At 43.5% G+C, this 19,763-nt stretch overlaps 4 protein-coding genes across 5 annotated transcripts in view; 2 read left to right on the top strand and 2 right to left on the bottom strand.

The window, feature by feature from the left end:
* Window positions 1-3,398: 3,398 nt before the first annotated feature.
* On the bottom strand, window positions 3,399-4,923 carry LOC128304203 (anaphase-promoting complex subunit 15B). 2 transcript variants are annotated; one of them, XM_053041365.1, is made up of 4 exons: window positions 4,900-4,923; window positions 4,558-4,759; window positions 4,369-4,465; window positions 3,399-4,304 (listed from the first exon to the last, which is right to left on the bottom strand). In XM_053041365.1, exons 2-4 carry the CDS (start codon window positions 4,675-4,677, stop codon window positions 4,153-4,155), a joined length of 369 nt encoding a protein of 122 aa, XP_052897325.1. In that variant the 5' UTR covers window positions 4,678-4,759; window positions 4,900-4,923; the 3' UTR covers window positions 3,399-4,152. The 2 variants fall into 2 exon arrangements, with proteins under 2 accessions (XP_052897325.1, XP_052897324.1); XM_053041364.1 differs by lacking the exon at window positions 4,900-4,923 and adding an exon at window positions 4,827-4,884.
* Window positions 4,924-6,613: 1,690 nt separating this feature from the next.
* Window positions 6,614-19,763, bottom strand: part of LOC128305475 (putative cyclin-dependent serine/threonine-protein kinase DDB_G0272797/DDB_G0274007) — a 64,457-nt gene continuing 51,307 nt past the window's right edge. The window contains exon 6 of the mRNA XM_053042946.1: window positions 6,614-9,004. Within this exon, the coding sequence (XP_052898906.1) occupies window positions 8,534-9,004 (471 nt within the window). The 3' untranslated portion in view covers window positions 6,614-8,533. The remainder of the gene's footprint in view (window positions 9,005-19,763) is intronic.
* On the top strand, window positions 10,056-10,846 carry LOC128305483 (uncharacterized). The gene is made up of 4 exons (XM_053042953.1): window positions 10,056-10,197; window positions 10,268-10,359; window positions 10,438-10,558; window positions 10,734-10,846. Exons 1-4 carry the CDS (start codon window positions 10,056-10,058, stop codon window positions 10,844-10,846), a joined length of 468 nt encoding a protein of 155 aa, XP_052898913.1.
* Window positions 15,371-16,351, top strand: LOC128305482 (uncharacterized). The gene is made up of 4 exons (XM_053042952.1): window positions 15,371-15,546; window positions 15,652-15,743; window positions 15,852-15,981; window positions 16,061-16,351. Exons 1-4 carry the CDS (start codon window positions 15,402-15,404, stop codon window positions 16,147-16,149), a joined length of 456 nt encoding a protein of 151 aa, XP_052898912.1. The 5' UTR covers window positions 15,371-15,401; the 3' UTR covers window positions 16,150-16,351.

Below are 19,763 nucleotides of genomic sequence, written 5' to 3' on the forward strand. Positions count from 1 at the left end.
CAAAATTGCTGTACTAGGTGCTACCTCTTCCGTGGTATGCTCTCCTGGTACTAAACATTCGAAAACTGGTAGTGTTTGAAGCTGTTTTTCGCTGGTTTTCGAGCAAAATTGCTGTACTAGGTGCTACCTCTTCCGTGGTATGCTCTCCTGGTACTATACAATCGAAAACTGGTAGTGTTTGAAGCAGTTTTTCGGTGGTTTTCGAGCAAAATTGCTGTTCTAGGTGCTACCTCTTCCGTGGTATGCTCTCCTGGTACTAAACATTCGAAAACTGGTAGTTTATGAAGCAGTTTTTCGGTGGCTTTCGAGCAAAATTGCTGTACTAGGTGCTACCTCTTCCGTGGTATGCTCTCCTGGTACTAAACATTAGAAAACTGATAGTTTTTGATGCAGTTTTTCGGTGGTTTTCGAGCAAAATTGCTGTACTAGGTGCTACCTCTTCCGTGGTATGCTCTCCTGGTACTAAACATTCGAAAACTGGTAGTTTTTGAAGCAGTTTTTCGGTGGTTTTCGAGCAAAATTGCTGTACTAGGCGCTACCTCTTCCGTGGTATGCTCTCCTGGCACTAAACATTCGAAAACTGGTAGTTTTTGAAGCAGTTTTTCGGTGGTTTTCGAGCAAAATTGCTGTACTAGGCGCTACCTCTTCCGTGGTATGCTCTCCTGGTACTAAACATTCGAAAACTGGTAGTTTTTGAAGCAGTTTATCGGTGGTTTTCGAGCAAAATTGCTGTACTAGGTGCTACCTCTTCCGTGGTATGCTCTCCTGGTACTAAACATTCGAAAACTGGTAGTTTATGAAGCAGTTTTTCGGTGGTTTTCGAGCAAAATTGCTGTACTAGGTGCTACCTCTTCCGTGGTATGCTCTCCTGGTACTAAACATTAGAAAACTGATAGTTTTTGATGCAGTTTTTCGGTGGTTTTCGAGCAAAATTGCTGTACTAGGTGCTACCTCTTCCGTGGTATGCTCTCCTGGTACTAAACATTCTAAAACTGGTAGTTTTTGAAGCAGTTTTTCGGTGGTTTTCGAGCAAAATTGCTGTACTAGGTGCTACCTCTTCCGTGGTATGCTCTCCTGGTACCAAACATTAGAAAACTGATAGTTTTTGATGCAGTTTTTCGGTGGTTTTCGAGCAAAATTGCTGTACTAGGTGCTACCTCTTCCGTGGTATGCTCTCCTGGTACTAAACATTCGAAAACTGGTAGTTTTTGAAGCAGTTTTTCGGTGGTTTTCGAGCAAAATTGCTGTACTAGGTGCTACCTCTTCCGTGGTATGCTCTCCTGGTACTAAACATTCGACAACTGGTAGTGTTTGAAGCAGTTTTTCGGTGGTTTTCGAGCAAAATTGCTGTACTAGGCGCTACCTCTTCCGTGGTATGCTCTCCTGGTACTAAACATTCGAAAACTGGTAGTTTTTGAAGCAGTTTATCGGTGGTTTTCGAGCAAAATTGCTGTACTAGGTGCTACCTCTTCCGTGGTATGCTCTCCTGGTACTAAACATTCGAAAACTGGTAGTTTATGAAGCAGTTTTTCGGTGGCTTTCGAGCAAAATTGCTGTACTAGGTGCTACCTCTTCCGTGGTATGCTCTCCTGGTACTAAACATTAGAAAACTGATAGTTTTTGATGCAGTTTTTCGGTGGTTTTCGAGCAAAATTGCTGTACTAGGTGCTACCTCTTCCGTGGTATGCTCTCCTGGTACTAAACATTCGAAAACTGGTAGTTTTTGAAGCAGTTTTTCGGTGGTTTTCGAGCAAAATTGCTGTACTAGGCACTACCTCTTCCGTGGTATGCTCTCCTGGTACTAAACATTCGAAAACTGGTAGTTTTTGAAGCAGTTTTTCGGTGGTTTTCGAGCAAAATTGCTATACTAGGTGCTACCTCTTCCGTGGTATGCTCTCCTGGTACTAAACATTCGAAAACTGGTAGTTTATGAAGCAGTTTTTCGGTGGTTTTCGAGCAAAATTGCTGTACTAGGTGCTACCTCTTCCGTGGTATGCTCTCCTGGTACTAAACATTAGAAAACTGATAGTTTTTGATGCAGTTTTTCGGTGGTTTTCGAGCAAAATTGCTGTACTAGGTGCTACCTCTTCCGTGGTATGCTCTCCTGGTACTAAACATTCGAAAACTGGTAGTTTTTGAAGCTGTTTTTCGGTGGTTTTCGAGCAAAATTGCTGTACTAGGTGCTACCTCTTCCGTGGTATGCTCTCCTGGTACTAAACATTAGAAAACTGATAGTTTTTGATGCAGTTTTTCGGTGGTTTTCGAGCAAAATTGCTGTACTAGGTGCTACCTCTTCCGTGGTATGCTCTCCTGGTACTAAACATTCGAAAACTGGTAGTTTTTGAAGCAGTTTTTCGGTGGTTTTCGAGCAAAATTGCTGTACTAGGCGCTACCTCTTCCGTGGTATGCTCTCCTGGTACTAAACATTCGACAACTGGTAGTGTTTGAAGCAGTTTTTCGGTGGTTTTCGAGCAAAATTGCTGTACTAGGCGCTACCTCTTCCGTGGTATGCTCTCCTGGTACTAAACATTCGAAAACTGGTAGTTTTTGAAGCAGTTTATCGGTGGTTTTCGAGCAAAATTGCTGTACTAGGTGCTACCTCTTCCGTGGTATGCTCTCCTGGTACTAAACATTCGAAAACTGGTAGTTTATGAAGCAGTTTTTCGGTGGTTTTCGAGCAAAATTGCTGTACTAGGTGCTACCTCTTCCGTGGTATGCTCTCCTGGTACTAAACATTAGAAAACTGATAGTTTTTGATGCAGTTTTTCGGTGGTTTTCGAGCAAAATTGCTGTACTAGGTGCTACCTCTTCCGTGGTATGCTCTCCTGGTACTAAACATTCGAAAACTGGTAGTTTTTGAAGCAGTTTTTCGGTGGTTTTCGAGCAAAATTGCTGTACTAGGTGCTACCTCTTCCGTGGTATGCTCTCCTGGTACTATACAATCGGAAACTGGTAGATTTCGACGCAGTTTTTCGGTGGTTTCAGGTCAAGCTCTGATACCAGGATAGCATCCAACGCAGGAGGATGCTTTTTCCGTGTCAATCGAGACAGAAAACTCCCCGAAAATTACCAGTTTTTATTGCACGTGTTACCAGGAGAGCATGTTTTTCAAGAGGTGACATCTGGTATTTCATGTAAAGTTTCAGGAAATATTTCATGAAAAGTTTCATGAAATATTTCATGAAATATTTCGTGAAAAGTTTCATGAAATATTTCATGAAAAGTTTCATGAAATATTTCATGAAAAGTTTCATTACATTTTCAATTTTTCATGAAATATTTCATGAAACTTTTCATGAAATATTTCATGAAACTTTACATGAAATACCAGGTGCCACCTCTTGAAAAACATGCTCTCCTGGTATCGGAAATCTGAAAACAGCTGGTTGGTGTGCTGAAGTTTATTTGAAAATTATTATAAATTATTATTACCAAACATTACCAGTTTTTCAAGCTCTGATACCAGGAGAGCATCCAACGCAGGAGGATGCTTTTTCCGTGTCAATCGAGACAGAAAACTCGCCAAACTGACCAGTTTTTTAGGCTCCTGATACCAGGAGCGCATCCAACGCAGGAGGATGCTTTTTTCCGTGTCAATCGAGACAGAAAACTCGCCAAAAATGTCCAGTTTGTCAAGCTTTATGGTTTCCTCCAGGCGTGTTCTTTGCTCCTGTTACTTTTTCGATTGTTGGGATAAAATTTCCGTTTAATCGAAGTGTCCGATCATGAATGATAAACATACTGAAGTTGGTTTGAAAAATTATTCAAATGTTACCTCTACGCGTGTTCTTCGCTCCTGTTACTTTTTCGATTTTCGGCATAAAATTTCCGGATTTCGTATACGGGGAGTTCAAGAGAGATGAAAAATGCTGTACTATTTCATCTATCACACCTAATTTCATCTATCACACCAACTAGAATATTTACAAAAATCTGCAACATTCGACGTCTGAAGAGAGATCATCGTATGAAATCGGCATTTTTAAATGAAATTTTAACCTAATTTCTATCTCCACTGGGCTGATGAAATGGATTAAGTACTAACGAGAGCTATATTACAAAGTTCAGCCTTAACCTAACGCAAGCTTAACATAATGATTGAACCTGGGAATGAATGCAAATAGCGCCAACTGGCCTAACGGACGATCTCCTCTACAAAGTGTCGTTGGTTTGAAGCTCATCGCCCATGTAGCCCCCCGTCACGACGGTTATTTCATCTGGCAGATTTCCCCGCGTGTTGTTCAACTCATCCATGTCATCATCGTCGTCATCCGAGTTGTCCGAATCGTCGCTTTCATCGTTCGCTGCCCAAAGGTAAAAGCAGTTTTGTTAATCACAGTGGAAAGAATTGGGCTTTTCCCCACTAACCGTCTTCGTCTTCCGTGTCCATGTTTTCCATCTGCTGCTCGTTGGAGCTTTTGCCAATCGGTGTCAACTCTTGTCCGATGAAGGTAATCCGATTCAGCTGTGAAGCAACAAAGACGTGAACGGTACAGGCGTTTAAAATTCAATCTAGTACAGACAGAAGATTCCTTTACAAAAAACAGCATCACGTACCCATTCCGTGTGTTCCGTTTCCATCGTATTTACTTCCGCATCATCGTCGTAAGATTCGTCGACGGAAAACCAAAAATTATACGCCGGAGACGGTTGCAGCGATGGATAAAAAGGAATCATTGTGCTCTTTGCTGGTGGAGTGAAGCTGTTCTGAACGCAGCACTCAACAAGTCACACGCTATTGCCAAAAACCAGTGGATAACTGCAATGAATGGGATTGAATTGTTTAACGGAAGCAATTTCGCAAAAAATCGCACGAATTGACTAACAATTGTAGAACAATAACCGCCTAACAATGTACACCTAGATGCGGCTTCTTGTGATATGCGAACATTTGTTTACCTTTTCTGATACGGAGCACAATTTGACAGCTGACTTTTGACGGAAATTTAAAACCAAACTTGCCGTTTCGTCCACTGTGCGGCGTCGTGACAGCAAACGCCAAGGTTGCTAGAGGATCGTGCAAAAAAAAGCAGGGTCGAATGGAACCCTGCAGTGGAATCAATTCAAAAACGCGAAACGCTTGAAACCAAACCACCATCATTGTTAATGACTTTTTTTTCTGTTTTTATTATTGAATTTCATATAATTTTTCAATTAATTTTCACTATCGATTTCTCTTTACGGCTTTGTACATAGTCGGATTTCATTAAATAATAGGAAAACAGAGGGAAACGAAAGAAGAAACATACAAGACACTCGACTTTACTCTTACTTCCACCTATTTCTTCCAATTACATTACATATCCTGGCTCATTAGAATGATGACTTAGCTTTGTTTGTTTGTTTGGTTTAGTTTTAACGTTAACCGGCTTTGTTGGCATGGTTACAACACACTTCTTCCCCCATTTTTCCGTTTCTTACGTTTTATAATCTTTTGGTTGTTTTGTTTTTCCTTACTTCACGTGCACTTAATAAGAGGGGAAACAACTTCGTCAGAATGGGGATTACTTTAATTTGAGTTTTCACCATCCTCCGCCGTTCCATTCTCCAGTCTCCGCTCCCTGTCCTGTGAATGTGTGAATTCATGTTGCTTTTGTTTTAACACACTGAACATCTTACACACTAAAAGGTTCTGATTTTTCGCGCTGTTTACTATGCATCAACTAAATCTGTATCTGTTGGGTGGTGTGGGGGGTGGGTTTTTCTCTTAACGTTTACATAACACACTGACACTGTTTTTTTTTTTTTAGAATGGTATTCGTGCGAGAAATGTATCCGTGTGTGCTGTGAGTCGGCTTACACACCTACACCATACGAACACTCGTGACAGGGACACTACAGGGACATTACCCGATGGGGCTCCACTGATGCAAGATGCAGTAGTGGACAGTAGTACGAAGTTGCCTCTTTACTTGACACACCTAACCAGCCGTGTTCGCCTCTTGTAAGGAGAGCACATCTTACATAAATCATCCATTTGTTCTGTTTTTCGTCTGAGAGTGTCTGTAGTAGTCTTTAATTCTACTCCCCCCCCCCCCCCCCCCCCCCCTTCGAGCTTCCTTTACCACGTGTTCATCCACGGAGACACGAGCTGCGCGGATAAGACCTTCTCCTCTACGTACCGTATTTTCCTATTGCTAATTATCATGCAACTGACCTTCCGGTGGTGTTTGCCTACAGCAGCATAAAACACAAACCCGTTTACACATTTAAGCGTTTCGGCTTCATTCGTCCGCGCTTGAACTCAGTTAAGATTTGGCTAATTTGTAACGACCTGCGTCTAATATAGTCCGTAAACGTGTCAGTTGTGTTGCCAAAAGAAAGAAAGAAGAAAGAGAAAAAAAAAAACAAGATCTGGTGACGATAAATGGGGCCCGATAAATTCACTTAGCGCGTGATCACCGCGTCCATGTGCTGCTAAATTCAATAACTCGTTTAATTTTTAGACACCGTGGCGGGTATCGTCCCACAAAGCGGAACAACGAAGAGCCTTTAGAATCGAAATCGTGTTTGACCGTCAGAGGGGATTCGGTGTTATCCTTTTTTGTGTTGTTTTTGTACACACACACACACTCGCACGCACACCGACTTATCGATCTTTTCCTTCGCTGTTCTCTTTCAGTTACCTAATCAGTTTGTTTTGTTTTTAACTCAGTGGTAAGGATTCGCCGAGTGTCAACAAGTCGCACTGCGTGTGTTTCTCCCTTAATGTATCCATTAAATCTCATACGCATGTCAACAAGTAAAATTTTATAGAAGGAATAAGGATTGCTTCACAATATATTAGCTATGAAATACGATTTCTGTGTTCCCTCACCCTTTCTCCGTAATGCAATCCTTATCTTAGTTCCTAATTCCTGCTTCCTTGCGACCGTCTTTTAAAACTTAAACAAAAAATAAACATAAAAATCTAGCTACATATACGCATACGCAGCCCTTTGCAATTGTTTTTAGAGTGTAGGAAGTAACTAAACAGTATAAAGTAAATCAACGTTAAAATAAATCCAATCATCAGGCACAAAACCTATCCACTCTGTCTGTGTCTGTCTCTCATTCTCTCTCTCTGTGTGTGCGTGCGTATGTATGCACCTTGTCCATCTTTTGTAGTTTTGTTGCGTCCACTGTTTCTGTTTAGTTGTTCTGGTTATATGTTTCCGTGTCTCTTTCTTTGCTGTTTGTGTTTGTTCTTACGCGCTCTTTTATATGTGTTACCACTAACTTCCACTGTTCATTTCTATTTGTTTTGGCTTATTTTGCTTATTTGTTTGTTGCTTGACTTTTTCATACACGTTCACGCCTTTTCTCTTTCTTTAGTATAAGGAAAAGCTATCGTTACCTTGTTTTACGAACGAAAACCTAAAACCATCCTCCATACTAGCTAATGTTTTTAATAATGTTTTTGTTCTCTTCTCTCTCCTGTACTTTTACACGCTCCTCCTTCACCATCATATCCGATTTGTTTGTTTTGCCAGCTTCGTGTTTTATGTCTAATCCTTTCCTTTTTGTCCTTGCTTGTTTTCGAGACGGGGCAAATTTTGAGAAGCGGTTAACTACTACTAACCCACATCATGTTTTACTGTTTAACATGCGCTTGCTTCTTTCGAGACCGTCCTTCAGAACTAATGGTGATAAATATTCTCCTCAAGCTATACTATTCTTGTTTGTTGTGTGTGACTGTGACTGTGACTGTGTGTTTGTGGGAAAGGTGGGAAGAAATAAGACCGAAAGCTAGATACAGTAAAGTGTTGGCTATACGCGCTTCCCTTCTGTATCCATACCTTTACGGTGCTTTTTGTGTCCGTTACACAGCAGCTTCGTTACTCATCTATACTATTCATTAATGGTGACTATAATTTATTTGAATGTGTGTGTGTGTGCTTCTCTGTGCCTGGGTCGATTTTTGTAGTTCTGCGAGTGAATACTTTTTGTCCGTTTTTCGGCCATTTTGTTCATGTTCTTTGGTGCGTGTACCACCTTGATTGTGAATGTGGGTTGTGTGTGTGTTCCGATGCTTCCTTAAAAACGCGGGAGTGAAAGTTGTGAGAGTTTCAGTTACTATGTACATTGGCTCGAACGGACGCCAAAAAGTCAGCATGTGTGGTCAGTGTGGAACACTGTGTGGAGCATCGGGAATGGACTGTTTGCAAGTAACAAACAAAAAGAAAACAAGATGAAAGAGTCGTCTTGCTTATCCGGATTGTGCCGGAGCTTTTTTTTTTTTTGCTAGTGCTAAACCACATCCCTGTGTTCGTCGGGATCACACAGCAATAGAGAGATGGAACAGTCTGGGACTTCAGTTTGCTTCAGAAGCGACATTGAGGGGAGTATGAATTGTTATCACACGAAGCAAGGTTAAAACCACTCCTACTCCGGAAGAGTGATCTAGCGGGACCTTTGTGTGGAGCACGAAGCGGAACACAGTGGATCGGATGTTTGTTGGCGTTGGCGTACCACCCGCGCTGCCCCGTGTTGTATCCGCTGCACCTTAGCCGCGTGGTCGTTTATAGGAAATGTTTCACTACTTGTCTAGATATCACGAAAGTTCCTGCGAATACTGTGTCTCGAGCGTTGGCCGGCGGGCAGTGGCTCGTGCCAGAACCGAACCGGTCCCGGTTGGCAGTACCGTCGTCGGTGGGCCGGGCCCGGTCCCGTACGCCGATCCGTACAGCTGCACGCAGGAATCCTTGATCAGCTCCTGGGTTTCGCGCAGCTGCCGCTGGACCTGGGGCGCTAGGCGCTGCACGGCGATGGCGGGTGGGAAGCGGGGCTCGGTGGAGGACATGGACAGTGGGCCACCGACGGCACCACTCGTCCCACCGCTCGTACCGCTGGCGGAGGCGACCGCCACCGAGGCCGAGGCGAGCGAGGCCGCTACGGAGGACGAAACGTTCGAGATTCCCGCCGGCATTGGCTGCTGTGGTTGGACTTGGGATTGCATCTGTTGCTGTTGCTGCTGCTGCTGCTGCTGCTGCTGCTGAAGTTGAAGCTGCGTCACTGGGGGAAGCTAACGGAGAGCAAACGAGAGAACATAAATTATGCATTAGAACAGTGCGCTGTCGTTAGAGACCGGGAACGCCCGGGAAGGCGATATACACGGGCCAGGCTGGAAGATGCTTTCCATTTCCCTCTGGGATTGATTTTATGATTCGGAAGCACATGACCGTTTTGGGAGTTTGGGAGTCTCTGCCCACAAGTTGCATTGATTTATCAGTCATTGATTTGGTGGATGTATGACGTCGAACGTTAGAGAGGACGGTGGGGCATTTTTTCCCCGCTGTGAAGGAAAGGGAAAGATGGATGGTTGGGGTAACGCAATGGTCAATCGATTTGGAGGTTTGTAAAACTTTGCATATTTCCCAACAAAACACAATGTCCCTTTTTCACTCGTTCCATCGCGACGCGACGACAACAGCTGTAAATAAATCCTTCTTTTCCCAATTCCATTTTGCGTTCCTTCCGGTATGAAAGGATCGCCTTTTTTTTCGGCGAGTTTTCTTCCATTTTTTTCACTTCTTAATCCATTAAAAAAAGATTCGGTCTTCGTCTTGGGTAGAAGGGCGAGAAGAAGAATAACAAAAAAAAGCAATGCAATGCATCTATGAGCAGGTAGATCCGAGAGAAATGAATGGTCTTCACAAAACCATTCTCAAACAGCTGGCTTGTCTCATTGCCGTTCCTTCGGCGAATTATTGCGGGCGAACGTGCGTCGTCCTTGCACTGCTTTGGGTATTGGGACTTGTTGTTATGGCCTTGCACGGGAACTTCAGAGGCAGAGAAGGGATGATGATTGCTTTACAGCCGCACACGCAACACAACCCCGGAGAGAAACCTTACCTTGGGAATCCCCAGGAGTTGAAGGAATTCCTATGTGGGATCTCTGCTTCTTTAACGCTTTCTGTGTGCTCTCTGGTTCGTTGAAAGGAGCAGGTGGTCTCTTGGAGATATCTTCAGCTACGCCCGGATGCTCGTCGCGAGGTTTACGATGGTACAGTTTCTTTCCGGTGCTGGAAGCAGTGAGATCGTTGTTGCACGATCGCCACTACAGAGTATCGGCGATGAGTCTGTGCGCAAGCATCAAGTTCCACGGTTATTTGATTGTGGTGTTTTCGGCGCTGCTCACCATCACCGTTCTAATCAGTTCCGTCACCCTAAAGTGCATCTATCCCAACCGACAAGATCCGACCATTCCGGACGATTGTAAGTACACAGGGTGGAGGAGAGTTGCAATACGGCTAAAGAATGTCACATTCAACTTCCATTTGCACAGTTCAAGACCTGATCGACTATGGTTGGTTCGACTTTATCGGTGATATTGTACATCTCATCTCGATCGGTGTGCTGTTCTACGGCATCAGAAAGGTAAGTGAAAGTGAAATGGAGCGCGCTGGCAGTTTGTCAACAAATCTTTGCATCAGAATTCTTCAATGTTTTGTTTAGGAAAACCGCTTCTGTCTGATCCCGTTCATGATATCGATCGTGTTCGATTGGATCGCGTACCTGGTCACGAACACTCGCAACGGTTCTGCGCTGCCCTATCAAGTGTGGTTGGTGACAACAGGTCAGTAGCGCGTTGGGATGGCTTTCCCTGATGAAGTACAGCTCATAACTCATAATAGCTCTCTAAATTTTTAAACTTTTTGAGCAGAGTCCTCATCAGAATCAGATTCACTCAACACTATAGCTCTGGGGTATCACACATTAATCATCTTCCTGTCTCGCACTCTCCTTTGCAGCTCTCTTTCTCTACATCTTTGTCACGCTCATTGGGCTATACAAGTTCTTTCAGATGCAGCTCAAAGACGGCACCAATCGATCGGAAGAGTTTAACAAAACGATGTGTTTGTGAGGGGCTGTTTTTGCTGGGGTTTGGTGGAAGCAGCTTCTTAGGGCGATATGTGATTGTAGGGAATAGGAGAAGCTATCAAAATGTCCAACAGGAAGCAGATTATTACGCCACGTACCCGTTTTTTTTTGTGTGTGTGCTACAATGAGCATGGAGTTGTTGAACATGTGAGTTTTTTTGTTGTTAAATTGACCTATTGACTCTGTTAATTAACTAGTGTTTTCCTTCTTCTAGTGTTTGTTCTTTTACAGAACAGAAAATAACACGCGAACACGATTGGCATTGTCCCAGTCCCACTGCTGCTGTCATGTTACGAAATGGTTGTTGGCAATCCTCACCAGGAATCAAGAATGCTACCAACCTCAATTATACCGTTCCGTACCACAATCATCTGTCTCATCTTGTGATTTGATTCCCGAATTAAGGAAAAAAAACAGTCTAATTATTGGAACCGATAAGCCGAGCGCATCCAGTGATCCACGAGGTCCATTATCAAGACGCGAACTGTGCTGCGATGAAGTAGCGCAACAGTTGAGTGTGCCCTCTTCTACAGTGCGGATGTCCATAACCCAACAGACACACACACACCAGAATTGTGCTAAACGTCGTGTTTTTTTTTTTCGGACGCAAAACGATTAACCCGGATGGCCAAAACAGGATCCGGATCCGGACGCATCTGTGGATGGCTTTGGAGCCCAAGGTTTCACGGCGTGCTGGTAGGGCTGCTGGTGCTGGTGAATGCCATGTCCTCCATTTTGGCTTCCGCTTACCTGCGCGTAAAGTTCGAAGACTTCCAGAAGGTTCCGGACCGGTGTAAGTGTGTCAGCACCCAAGTGCCCAGTACCAAGTGTGCCATAATAACAAGCAATTCCTGCGCTCCCGTTTTTCCTTCCTTCCCGAATAGTGTCGCTTTACTATCGGTACGTCACGATCGACATCATATTTGTGGCCATCGTACTGCTGGTGGTGATAGCGTACTTCATCGGCATCCTGCGAGTGAGTGAACTGCCGCAGATGGCCCAAAACAAATCAAACACTGTACGTTCTTTTCTTGCGTCCGGCTGCGGGTTGTGTGTTTCAGGTGAACGAATACTACATCATCCCGTTCGGCATGCTGCTGCTGTTAGATTTCATGGGGTACGTTGGAACCGAAGTAGCCACCATCCTGAGCAGTGACCGGCCGGAAATGTTTCAGGGCAGAACGATGGGCATGGTGTTCGAAATTGGTATAACATAAACCTTCTGCACGACGAAACCATCATAGTAGGGAGCATATACGATTAATTCTTCCCTCGTTCGCAGTTGTTTTCGGCTACATGCTGCTGACAGTGTTCTGTCTCTTCCGGGACTTGCAGCAATGTCGTCGCATGCAGGAAGAAAGATTGCGTGGATATCGCAGCTTGAGCAGTAGTACCGAGCATATAGAAATGTGATTGGTGGCCTCGTTTAGTATGAATCAGTATCTAGCTTTATGTGTGTACCTCTAAGTACCTTAAAACATTTAGGATTCTAAGCCTGCTAATTACACTATCACTCACTTAAACTCACTGTCACACGTCACACGTCACATCCGGTTCAAAATCCCATCCGGATAAAAACCCCCCCGTACGCAGCAGTATTGACTATCCCAGCTACAGGGTAAACAAAGCCGAAGAGAGTCAACAAATGGGAAGTCTAGACCTCTTGCAGTTTTGCTTTCTTCGAATTTTGTACAAAAATATGTATTCTACAGCTTGTCTTGAAGCATTTCATCATAAATTCAATCAATTTCAACCAAGTTATGGTTGAAGTTTTTAACATTTTAAATGATTATTTCTTTGACTAATTTTTCCCTTCAACTTTGGCCACTACAAAACACTGCAAAAAAGATGAAAATTAAGCCACAAAGCGCGTTGCGGGCACTAAAAGGCCTTTCTTGCATTAATATCTGATACCAATAAAAGCATGCTGGCCTATTGAGCTTTACTAAATACAATGTTGTAAAATAAAAGAGCAATTTTGCGCATGAAATTTCATACGCCGGGATGTGTGATGGGTGTTAATAGTTAACAATAATAGTGATGTGCGATCGGTTAGTAGTAACATTTTCTCTAAGAAAAGGATTTTATAATAAAAAAAAAAAAACATAAAACTACGCAATGCGTCTTTCAAACATCAACGCTGTGGGGTGTGTTTTGGAATATTTTCTGCATCATTTGTTGATGGACCAAGAAGAGCCCTTAAGCCAACACTAAAGCATGCTTACGTTTCAAACGCGAAAACATTGACAGGACTCGGTGGCGGTGCGAGGAGACCCCTAAATTACCCTCAACAGATGAATTCTCCTTCTCAGCAGAACCACCGAGGGCAGCGGCGGATCAAACGGTAGGCGGAGTAGGCGGTCGCCTAGGGCCTCGCCGTGTTGGGGGCCCCAAAAAAATTTTGCCGATTGTGCGATTTTTGAAAATTTTACAACAAAGTTAATTTATAGCAAAAAAAAAAATAATTTACAAGGTAGAAAATTGATCAAAAATATCTTCCTTGGTTATATAAAACATTTGTTTCTATGTGATAAATTAAATGCAGAGAAGAATATCGACTTTGTGACTTTAAAGTATAAACGAAATTGCACCAGTACAAGGACACTAATTTTCCCGTTGGTCGAGAAAAATTTCTTCGAAAACTACCTGTTTCCGAATGTATAATACCAGGAGAGCATCCACGGAAGAGGTAGCACCTAGTACAGCAATTTTGGTCGAAAACCGCCGAAAGGTATGCAATGTTTAAACACTAACTTTCCCGTCGGTGGAGAAAAATTTCTTCGAAAACTACCAGTTTCCGAATTTAAAGTACCAGGAGAGCATGCACGGAAGAGGTAGCTCCTGGTACTTGCGCCGTAAGGTATGCAATGTTTATACACTAGGTATGCGCCGTAAGGTATGCAATGTTTATACACTAACCTTGCAACCAACTTGCAATGCAAGTTTGGTGCATGCAAGAAACTTGCAGCAAGATGGCGCCCAACTTCGTACTTGCATGCAACAAACTTGCATGCAAGCTTGCATGCAAACTTGCATGCAAGTTCTTGCAAGCAAATTCTTGCATGCAAGCTTGCATGCAAGTTTGCATGCAAGAACTTGCATGCAAGAACTTGCATGCAAGAACTTGCATACAAGAACTTGCATACAAGAACTTGCATGCAAGAACTTGCATGCAAGAACTTGCATGCAAGAACTTGCATACAAGAACTTGCATGCAAGAACCTGCATACAAGAACTTGCATGCAAGTTCTTGCATGCAAACCTGCATGCAAACTTGCATGCAAACTTGCATGCAAGTTTGCATGCAAGAATTTGCTTGCAAGAACTTGCATGCAAGCTTGCATGCAAGTACGAAGTTGGGCGCCATCTTGCTGCAAGTTTCTTGCTTGCACCAAACTTGCATTGCAAGTTGGTTGCAAGGTTAGTGTATAAACATTGCATACCTTACGGCGTATACCTTGTGTATAAACATTGCATACCTTACGGCGCAGTACCAGGAGCTACCTCTTCCGTGCATGCTCTCCTGGTACTTTAAATTCGGAAACTGGTAGTTTTCGAAGAAATTTTTCTCCACCGACGGGAAAGTTAGTGTTTAAACATTGCATACCTTTCGGCGGTTTTCGACCAAAATTGCTGTACTAGGTGCTACCTCTTCCGTGGATGCTTTCCTGGTATCGGCAATCTGAAAACAACTGGTTTTGTATGGAATTTCGTACCAGCTAATGGCGATCCAAGTAGTGGCGTTATCGTTCTCCTTAGCGCATACAAACGTTTATATATAGAGACTAGCTTACTAGGCCCGTTTACAGGGCTACGCAACAGAACTCTGAGATGTACGCAAGTTGAGAATGTTGCTGGTTACATCATGTTTGAAGTACATCTCCCTAACACCGATAATGCCGTAGCAAAATTATGGGCCCCCCTTGAAAAATTCCGCCCTGGGCCTCCAAGGGGATTGATCCTCCACTGACCGAGGGACCTAAAACACTGTAGGCAGATAAAATATCTCAATTATGCTGACTGTTATAAACAACGTGCGTGAGGGTGTGTCTGCAGCAGGTCGGAATTGCGCGCGTTCTCTTCACCATTGCGTTCCCCCCACCAGCAGAGGGCGCTCTGTGCGGTCTGCAGACAGACATCGAATATACTAGAGACGAATAAACATTAGCATTTACATTTGGTTTGCAATTCGGAGTAATGTAAATGGTCAGCAGCATGAACCCAGTAACCAGCACACGACCGATCTTCACACAACACCAAAAAAAAAAAAACGAAAACAAAGGCTGGAGTTGATTATTCTACGGTTCGTTTCGGCACATAACACCATACGCTGCTAGATGATTCTGCACCGCGTTCGGCACCAGGTTAGTAGTGGTGAGCGCAGATCGTGTGATCTCCCATACACAAAAGCAACACCATTTGCTCAGCATCACCGAATCGGAACGCGCATTGTTTGCCGTTCCGGGTGGCCACACTATTCGAACAGTTGACAGCCAGCCACCAACCGCTCCGGTACGATCGAAACCAAGCGCGCCACGATGACACTTCCCAGCTATTTGAACTTTACCAACAACATCCGAACGCATGCAACGTTTGTGGGAGTGCTGCTGGCACTGGACGCGATCATTACCCTGCTAATGAGAGCCGCCTGGGACGTGAAACCCGAGGATCTTCCGAAAGAGTGTAAGTTATGTTACCCAAGGACGGAACATGACAGGGACCTTCCGTTTTTCTTGTGTTCCGGTGAAATGTGCCAATAACTCCAGCACTGTTTGCCGCCACTTTCAGTACAACATATAGCGCATTTGAAGGATGTCCTGCTAGCGGTGGGCATCGTGAACGCACTCGTCACCATCATGTACTGGGTTGGATTCCTCAAGGTAAGGCCGGCTTCCAACCGGGCAGCGACCCGGTTCACACGGTGCGACCCGGGCTGCTAATACAATCGAAATAATGTTTTCCCTGTTTCTCCATGTTCCAAAATTCAGCGTGTGCGATGGTGCCTGACGGTGTTCATCGGCTTTATGGCGGTAGTTATCACACTACAGTTCATAGGGCTTCTCGGTGCGATGCTGCAGCTGAACATCATCAGTGCGTGTGTAATGCTGATCGTGCTTGGTAAGTGAATAATTACCGGTGGATTGAAGTGAATTGCTCCGGATCACTTTCCATTCTCTCTCGTTCTCGCAACGTACAGCCGCCAACGCTTACGTGCTGCTGGTGACTCTTCAGCTGCGCCAAGTTAACTCCAACTTCACGGTACCGCAGGACGGATTCAGTGTCTAATAAGCCGACGAATGTAGCTTCGCGCAGTATTGTGTTGCAGAGCACACCGAATCATGATCCGCGCAACTTCCGCGTGCGTACAACTAGCGTAAAGTGTCATAATAAGTTGTGTGTGTGTGTGAGTGTTTTTTATAGCATTTTAGTAGCTTAATACGTGCTGTACTTCTCCGTTTTGCTCACCCAATAATCAGAGCCTTGCCCAACTGAATACGCAATGTGTTTCATATGTATGGTTCCATCCGGTCAAGATGACTTCTTATCGCGCGTTCTTACAACACACGTCGTAAGCCAAAATTTAATCACACAACATTGAAAACATTGTTCATGAGAAAAACGGGCAACAGAACAAGAACTATACAGTACGAAATTCCATTTAAATCAATGCGTCTACAGCAACAATACGTTTTCGCTTATCATTTCTTATCATGCCGCCCGTCCGTTTCTTCTGTGCACCTACCTTTGCGTAGTGGTACTTAAAGTGGGTTATTTTTGGGATGTTTGGGACTAAAGTTTTGATCGGCATATGTTGAAGTGAAAAAAGTAAACAAAAATCTGTCCTAGTGTGTTGAGACAGATCTAGAATTCTTCCCACTTTCTGGAACGTTTGCAATCTGCAATCGATTCCGTTTGTATGTTACTCGATGTGCCAGTTTTATTTACAATATCAAATTTGTTTGTTGACTTCACGCGTAATACTATTTTTTAGCCTAACGCCAGATAGGGGACAATCCAGATCCTGGTATACGTTAATGGCATAGCATTGAGAAGGCGACAGAAATCGTCGAGTTGGAGATTAGCAAGGCAAAACCTAAAATTATGGTGATACTATCAGCGTACAACTGTCACGACGACCGCAGAGCTGGGACTATATAGCACTTGTATAGTTCCAGTACTCACATACGCCTCTGAGACATGGACTTTGTCCAAATCGTTTGAGAGGAAGATGCTCAGAAGGATTTAGGGACCCGTTTGGGTGATGAAGTGCCTTGGAGGAGCCACTACAATGTCGATCTCTATGATCTGCACGATGAACTCACTGTCGTACAGCGAATCAGAGTCTTCAGGCTCCGCGGTGGGTTGATCACGTCATAAGAATGACACTGGACGGTACGGCTCCTGCCCCAGACCGAGACCAGCATAAGTAAGTATAAGTATAGCCTAAGTAAGTATGTAATAGATCCAGTACTCACACAAGCCTCTGGTGCTCTTTCGAACTTTCGCACAAACTTAGTTCGCTTAGGCGCTAATCGCTTATTGTTATTTATGAAATGAGTACAAAAGGAAAACATTTGAGAATGATCGGATCCACGTTCGACTGAGTGAGTGACTCAGAAACTTATTGCAAACAAGCTAAAGTCGCCTAAGCGCCTGTAGCGTCTGATAAACAACATTGATAGATGCTCAGAAAAAACCCAACAACCGGGTAGAATGTGCCGTTTACTCAAGGACCTCCGGTTGGTTTAGCTCAAGCAGTTGTGACGGGCAGGGCATTACCTAGCACGGTACATCATCATCAGCAAGCACAGTTTACGGGTAGTGTCCAACAGTTTCGGTACCATCGAAAAAAAAAATAGTTTAGCACCAACAAATAGCCAACTAACGATGGAACTGCTGTCTTATTTGAACTTTACCAAAGACCTTCAAACGCATGCATTGTTCGTGGGAGTCATACTGACACTGGAAGCGATCATGGGTCTGCTGATAAGTGCTACTTTGGATGTTAACCTACGCGATCCTTGTGATGAGTGTGAGTTGCGAATCGAAAAAAAAAACGACCGTTGTTCAATTCGGTACTAACTCCACCTTCGCTTACTACTTTCAGTGAAACAGCTAGAGTTTACGAGGCAGGCGTTCCTAGTGATCGGGGTTCTGCATATCCTCAGCGCAATCGTGTTCTTGGTTGGTTTTCTCAAGGTACCTTGACCATGGTAAAGCTGCCACAAACCTCAGTTTATGTTTTTCTTTTTTTTTATCTCCACCAAACAACCAGAGACAATGCTTGTGCCTCACACTGTGTGTCGGATTAATAGCGGTGAATATCACGCTACACTTCTTAGGACTTCTGGTTGCGATGATCGAATTGAAGATCGTTTTTGCCTATGTAATGCTGATCGTGCTTGGTAAGTGAACGACTAGCGGCAAGATAAAACGGAGCTCACGGTTAACGCTTTCTCCACTCTCTCTTTCTTTCTCTCTCCTGTCAAACTAGTCGTGAAAGCTTATTTTTTGTTGGTGACTCTTCAGCTGCGTGAAGTAAACTCGGACTACACTCGGCAGCAGAATGAAATCAGTGCCAAAGCAAAGATACGCAATCCCGCATGCTATGTTGCAGCAGTAAAACACATGGTGGCAGAATTATGATCGAGTAGCATCTACACGTGTAACTAAATGTGATGATAGGTAGTTTGAATTGTATTTTAGTAGCTAGTAGCTCGTCAGTAATCGAAGACTACCTCAGCTAAACAACACGCAAGATGCCCGACTTTTGATCTCTCGGTGGGTATCGTCGAGTCAAGTCAAGTACCCAGAAGCGAATCTCCTCGTACGTGACTCATGGCGTCAAGAGCGTGCTGTGTTGTACTTTCCATTAGTAATTCTATTTATCAACAATAATCATGCCTAGCTGAACCTAGGTTTCCGGTCGAGAAGATTTATTAACGCGCTTTGTTAGATCGGAATCGAAATACACATATTGGCACTCATCGAAACATATATTCTACTTCTATACTACTACTACTATATGAAACCAAAATTCTATTCAAATCAATGCTTCCACAACGGATTCGCTTATCATGCGTTTTGGTATACATTGCTGTAGTGGTAGGTAATTAACATTACCGAAGTAAGCTCCACGGCGATAAGCGCTATAGTAAAATGGATTCGGTCTGTAGATAACGGATTGTTGGGTTAATTTGCTTGTTTGTTTTTTTTTTATTTAAAATCTCACTAACGCTTAATTATACCAAACTGGCGATAAGCGATACGTTACGCGTATTTACTCAGCAATTGCGTTGCTACGTAATGATTATAACCATATCGAACATAGAACGAAATCAATTTTCCAAAAAAAAAAGATTGTTCTTTTAGGTTATGTACTAAAGAAGCGTAACAAATGTAATCCTCGCACCGTAATGTTAATACATTCAATTTATTTTAACATCTCGGTCGACGTGAAAGTTGCATCTTTGCAATATGACCCTGATATTACATTCTGCAAGCAAAAGAAGATACATAAAGTTATGCACGTTTTAATAGTTTAATTTACGCAAAAACAACTTCACCCGGTAGAACGCGCAGAACACATTTGTTTCGAAAAGCCGGTATTGCATGTGTCTGGTGTCTTCTAAGATTGCTGTAAATCATCAAACGAATGCATCTCGTGCTTGCATGAAGCGTTTAGTAGTAGTGGTGTGTTGCAATCTTGCACAACATAACATCGTGCATTAAAAGCGTGTCCAAACGAACTGAGCCAGAGGTGAGGGATTTGAATGAATGTGTGAGAGCAAACGATTGCATTGGTTCGTTTGGAACTATGGGTCGATCACAGTGTTCGATCGAATACGATCTAAATGAATAAAATATAGAAGTTAGCAAAAAAAAACACACAAAGTGGA

The sequence above is a fragment of the Anopheles moucheti genome, chromosome 3 (genome assembly GCF_943734755.1).
Source record: "Anopheles moucheti chromosome 3, idAnoMoucSN_F20_07, whole genome shotgun sequence".
NCBI classification, from domain to species: domain Eukaryota; kingdom Metazoa; phylum Arthropoda; class Insecta; order Diptera; family Culicidae; genus Anopheles; species Anopheles moucheti.